A 6181-nucleotide genomic window follows, 5' to 3' on the forward strand; every position below is an offset into this window, starting at 1 on the left:
GTTTTAAACTAATAAACCTTGTACTTAGTCAACTCTTCCTCATATGTGAGCATTTACTCATTTTTAGGTATTTTCTTTTATTCTTTAGATTTATCTCATCCAAACACTCGGATTAATCTTATTGGCTCATAGAAATCTTAATTGGACCATAATCTAAAATTTTCAAAAAATCTTGACCCTTAGGTTAAGGTCCTTTATACACATTTTCAATTAATTCCAAATGCACATTGAAAGTTCTTTTTGAATTTCTGTTTCAGGGAAAATCATTTTAGACACTAGGAGGATTTTTATATCCAAAAATATCTCAATTTTGGATTTAGATAGTTTCTCTCTCTAAGCCAAAATAAGGTAAAACCTGATCTTTCTTCTATTTCAGAGAGGGGAATAATTACAAGAACAGAAGGGGAGGCTCTTACATCTTTGCACCTCAAAAGCTAGAGGAAGGAATCTTACACTTACCCTCCACTTCTATTTTTTTTCCCTAAATCTATGCTTTGATGACATTGGTAATCCATGGTATCCTATTAAACATCCAAGCTAGCACTTCATTTGTCTCCTTCGGTACCTCAAATGCCCCAAGCCGCCATATCTCCCTCTCTATTATGGCTCACCCTAACCCTCTTTGAAACACATCCAACAAGAGATTACCTGGTGAACCGCAACTGTCGTGAGGATCTTCCCAATGGCCGAGCTCGTAACCCTTGAGGTCTCCAAGCTCTACAACTCCTTGAGAAGCAATTCCACTGCGCCTCCCGTGAGCGTTGTCACATCGCCGCGTTGTACTATGGGTACTCGTCCCTCCTCTCACCTCACTTCACACACACACACACACTTACTAGCATGCAGAGATTAGCAAGAGGATTAGCAAGAGCAAGACTCAATTGCACAATGAGAGTATATGTTGTGTTATGAGAGATATTCACTTATATACATGGCCACAAGTGTTCACGCTTACTTAAATTGTAGCTGGCCCAGAACTTTGGGCTCATAAGAGACCTAATGCTATCAATGACTACTCTCATAATATATCCATGAAGTACATCACTTAGTACTTCATCCTAACTTGCTACCACATGCTCTTGAAGTGGGAATTGCCATAAACACTCCGTCACACCATTATGGGCGCCGTCCAAGTTTTAGCTTTGGACACTATTGCTTCATATCTTGAATGTATGACCCTTTGGTGTCTCTATCGTGACTCCTTGATGTAAGATAATGGTGGTAGATCTTGTTAACTCTAGGAATGGGTTAACACTAGGCTCATATTGGACATTAAAAGAGGGAAAACTTGACTTGCAAACCCTTTCCCTATTGCTCGTCTGATTGTTTGGGTTTTCATTAGAACCTTCCAAAGGAAGCTCAGTCTCGTCAGTCATGTTGATCTCACTCTTTAAATATGCTATTGCCTCATTTATAAGTGTGATACTCATTCGTTCTAACCTCTTATCTTTCACGATCTGACACTCATCCACTTTCAACACAAAACTTACTATGTCACCTTGCATGACAAACAAAAGTAAATAAGTTTTAGTACTTAAAAGATTTTTCTATTAGCTCGCAAGGAATGTAAAAAAATACTTACATTGTTTAGATAGTCCATAGAATAAGATCATAGCTCTCTGAAGACGCTATAGATCAACATATATATTGTTGAACTCATTGTAGGATACATTTAATCTTACCATTTGTGCCTCGCTTTTTTCCCAAAAGTCCCAATGGTTAATGTATCATTGATGCAATAGTATTCTCCAATTTTGCGTTGCACATCATCATTGCATGTCCTCTTTGCTAATCTTATCTTTCTAAGAACATGAAAAATATTCCTTGTGATGCCTTATTTGCGGAGTGTATCTTTTAGCAATTGATGGAGGGCTTGATATCCTTTTATACTAATGCCCACCTCATTGCATGCATTCTGAACCTCCTCAACACTTAGAAGATTTGTAATGTCAGCCATTATCTCATTCGCAAGTACCTGATGTATCTTCTTGTGGGTTGGCGAGTCTCAAATGATGGAAAGAATGTCACACCTCCTCACACAACTACTAATATTTCTCCAAAATCTTGAGGACCATTATCACCACATGCATATTTCAAAAAGTTCTTGTCATAAACCAATAAAGATTACCTAAATCACCTTAATCTATTACTTATAACAACCACAATCACCAAAAATATCTTAATCAAAATTACTTGCAATAATAATAGATAAAGAACAAAAAAGAAACCTTGCTGCATGAATTCTTCGCTTACAAGCACTACCACCAACTACGAGTTTTTGAATGTTATTGATTGTCCTCTTTCGCTCTCTTACTCCCACAGGGATGCTCTTCATGTGAGAGAGTGTGTCTTGTAGCTTCATAACGTGAGCCTCTTTCTCTTTGTCCCTTTTCTCTAGCTCTACAATATTATTTTGTGCATCTTGTAGTGTATGTTGTGCACTACTCAAAGTGCTTTGTAAGCTTTGTGTTTGTGAGTGGAGGAATTGGACTCTCCATGCATCACTCATGCTTAACCTTCTGTAGTACCCAAGCAGCCCATTTTCACTCTCCAATAAACTAAATAAATGAAGGGAGATTAGTGATGGGTGGAGGAAAATGCGAAGAAGGATCATTAGTAGAATATAAATATCCATCAACCCAAAGATCCACATTAGTCTGACCTTGTCTTCTTGCATGCTTCTCCTGTGCATTCAAACGTTCTTTCTTGATTGGTGCATATTCATTCAATATGCGAACATGCAAGTCTATCTTCCGCACTCTTGTTGAATCTGAAACTTCTGTCATTCGAAAAATGGAAGAGACTAGTCTGAAGTGACTTAGGGTTGTCTTATTGTATTCACAATAGGACTATCCTATTGTATCACAATGGGAGCTTGGGAAAGAGAGAGAGAGAGAGAGAGAGAGAGAGAGAGAGACCCATTGTATTTGCAATAGGAGAAGAGCTTGAGAGAGAGAGAGAGAGAGAGAGAGAGAGAGAGAACCTTATTGAAGAGGGTGGTAAGGAAACGTGATGAATAATAGTAATGATTGAAAGAAACAGAATGTGGGAGGAATTTCAAATACAACTATTTAAATAGAGTAAATAAGATTGAAAGCGTAAATATCAGTGATTCTAGTAGGGATTTTAATAGCTAGAAAGAGAATCCTAATTCGAAAATTAGAGAGATCCCCTACTTTTAAGCCCAAAAGTAAGCTTCATTATGAGCTTTGTCTCCTTAAGCCTCAATAAAATTAGTCTTAATTCCTTAAAACTATGGATCCTTACACGGCCCTTTTTATGCTCAAATGCTCCCTAATAAAGTGGATGGCTTGTAACCCGAGGTACTTGGTTTGATTCACGGCTGCCTACATTGCATGGCGCGACCTTGTACCTCATGAACCCGTAGGTGTGTGTGCGTTTGTAAAAAGGATATGCGGGACCCTCATGTAATAAAAATTGCCCAACTACAAAAAAAAAAAAAGAGAAGAAAACATAGCCTTGACTCGACGTTTCCATCACCATTTGAATTGAACAAATCAACACAAAATTAATCAATGTTTACTATGTGGGCATTAACTAAAGCCTAAGGTTGAGGACTTTAGGCTTTGATTCAAGGCATGGGCTGGCTCATCCTCTAAGGCTCTCATAAGCCTCCCCCTGCCAAACCCCTCCCCTCCTCCTCGCTCATCCACCTGCAGGACAACAGCCATCAGACAGCTCATCCTCCTTCCTCATCCTCATTGTCATAGGCTTCATATAGCTCCTCCTCCTTGCGATATTTTGCATGCACCCATCTTGCCTGCATTCTTAAGGTCTTCCTCCCCAGAATCTCCTATAATTAAGGTTTAAGCGACAATCGAGAGTTTCGAGATTAGGAAGATTCACTACATAAAATATCAAGGCTCAAAAAAAATCATCCGGATGCAAGGTTTCAAAAACAAAACAAAAAAGATTTTGGTGCCCTAATCACTTTGTAGCCTCGATTAAAGTTTAGATTTTGCGATGGACTAAATAAACTGGACATTTTCACACAAGAAGACAATTATTTTCGTTTTAAAACGAAGACAATTGAAACAAGGATAGCGTAAATCACTTAGTGTTTAGCGATGCTACATCTACTGGAGAGAATGACTACAAATTACAGAGGCGTGGTTGATACCATCCATGCTTGAACAAGATTAAGCTCTCTTGGATGCATTGGACAAGAAGACTTTAAGAGGAATAACTAACTAAGAACCCCAAGGCCTGATAAATACATCTCGGGACGACAAGAGGATTAGGAAGTCTAGAAAGGAGATTTGCATTATAATCCGCACAAACTGTCTACTTGTCAGGAGCAAGCGCATGCGGGGATGCCTTTGAAGAGCAAGAAGGCCAGCTTCTCGACGCAGAAATAGATGAAGTTGCCATGCGAGTGGGTCACGAAGGACCCGAAGTTGGTGCCCACCACGCACTGCCAGCCGCCCCCATAGCACTTGTCAAACTCCTGCATCCAATCAGCCAGAGCACACAAGATAACATTAATCACGCAGACCAAGGTAATTAACCAAACCCAACAGACAATTGCACCGACTGCAACAGTGATCTGGAGCTGCACACACGGCTTTAGATAGTGTAAGGACGGAGCCCAGCTACCTGCTTCAAGGAGCGGGCAATTGGCTGACAGTCTCCCACATCGTGCAAATCTAGAGCCTGCGCTGCGCATCGCATGGCGTGCTGCTGCATAAACACGGCCATATCCGTCTCCCCGATGACGGCCTTCCCCTCCAACATGTTTGGAGCTGAGAGGAATGGAACCACAGATCTACAGAAGAAATGAGGCACACAGCGAGACTTTACGGCTGAGGAGGACAAGGGAAGAGGGCACAGAAACCTTTGATCTTATCTAGCCCTAATCTGAGGTGATTATTTCTCAAAAGACTCTAGGTGAGTGCGGAGCCACAGAGTCTCTCTCTCTTTCTGGGAGTCTCCTTTTCTCTGTCTCTCTCTCTCACATTCACTGTTTAGAAATCTAGGGATGCATGCATAATAATGCACGCACGACTTTATGTAGAATTTGGACTAGTACAAGGACGGGCACCATCTGAGGGGCAGACATTTCCTCCAAAAAGAGAGGGCGAAACAAAACGGGACACCTGGCTCCTATCCATTGGTGGAAACCATATCTTAGCCAATAGCGCGTTGAAACCTGGGCCTTTAAAGTTTGTAGAAAGCGGGAGAGATCGAGAATGTATTTAGAGAGAGGCGTTTGATTTTGTGCGAGACCTCCCTTTTCCACCAATGCTTATGCACCCCTTTACCTTTAGATTTGGTCAAGAAAACATGAAGTTGGAATTTTAAACACCATCCATGTCTTTTGCATATTCACATGGTAGTGGAACGTCAAGGGATGGTTGTGCAAAACCCCATGTCTCCGGGTTTGGAGTTTCATGCCCTATGCTATTGGGTTGTGCGGTTTCTAACCATCCTAGTCCTACATATGCCTAGCTCTAAGGTTGTAGGCTTGCGATGGTTGAGGACACATTAGGTTATTGCCATCCACACCTTTCCACTCAAGAGAAACTTCACCAATGACTTGCGTGATGCAAGGACATAATCATTTAGGAAGGGGGATATGTTAACTACTCTGTAGGTCAACATGGGTTCACCTACCCAATCTATCATAAGGTGCTTTGCCCTCTTACCCACTTAAACATGCTTTTGTAAGATGACACTCGAATATATAAAGCAATCATACGTTATGATTAATGTCAAATATGGGACATTTAAGGACTCCATGTATATACTTGCTTAAGACTAATAATAGGTTAACATGGATTCACTTTCCCCATCTATCATAAGGTGCTTTGCCATCTTACCCACTTGAACATGCTTTTGTAAGATGACATTAGAATATATAAAGTAGCCTTACCTTGTGCTTAGTGTAAAATAGGGGTCATTTAAGGACTCCATGTATATACTTGCTTAAGACCAATAATAGTGGCTGGACCATTTTTTAAGTTTGGTCAATGTAGTGTGGAAACTAGTCACTTATATATAAGTCATTTTTTATAATAAGCAATACACAACAATCATTCCCTTATAATAGAGTGTGAGCTCTCCTTCTTCTGTACTCTTGCTTGCTTATGCTCCATTAAAGCTTGCATACTTAATGGATGCTTACTAGATAGGATTGTTTGTAGGTTCTGCTTGCATTAGC

The 6181-nt window shown here is 40.3% G+C and overlaps 1 protein-coding gene across 1 annotated transcript; it reads right to left on the bottom strand.

Annotated features, from left to right (window-relative positions):
- Nucleotides 1–4013: 4013 nt before the first annotated feature.
- LOC147607253 (uncharacterized) lies at nucleotides 4014–5005 on the bottom strand. The gene is made up of 2 exons (XM_086790358.1): nucleotides 4618–5005; nucleotides 4014–4468 (listed from the first exon to the last, which is right to left on the bottom strand). The coding sequence occupies exons 1-2, from the start codon at nucleotides 4753–4755 to the stop codon at nucleotides 4313–4315; spliced, it is 294 nt and encodes a 97-aa protein (XP_086646484.1). The 5' UTR covers nucleotides 4756–5005; the 3' UTR covers nucleotides 4014–4312.
- Between the last annotated feature and the right edge of the window lie 1176 nt (nucleotides 5006–6181).

Source organism: Cibotium barometz, chromosome 55, assembly GCF_041138505.1.
Source record: "Cibotium barometz isolate CiBa-2024 chromosome 55, ASM4113850v1, whole genome shotgun sequence".
Classification (NCBI taxonomy): domain Eukaryota; kingdom Viridiplantae; phylum Streptophyta; class Polypodiopsida; order Cyatheales; family Cibotiaceae; genus Cibotium; species Cibotium barometz.

Bases quoted from the DNA above. Each gene is read 5' to 3' on its own strand.
- LOC147607253 (XM_086790358.1), bottom strand. From the start codon at position 4,755: ATGTTGGAGGGGAAGGCCGTCATCGGGGAGACGGATATGGCCGTGTTT. The intron at 4,469-4,617 runs GTAGCTGGGCTC...GATTGGATGCAG, and splicing joins TTGCCCGCTCCTTGAAGCAG to GAGTTTGACAAGTGCTATGG.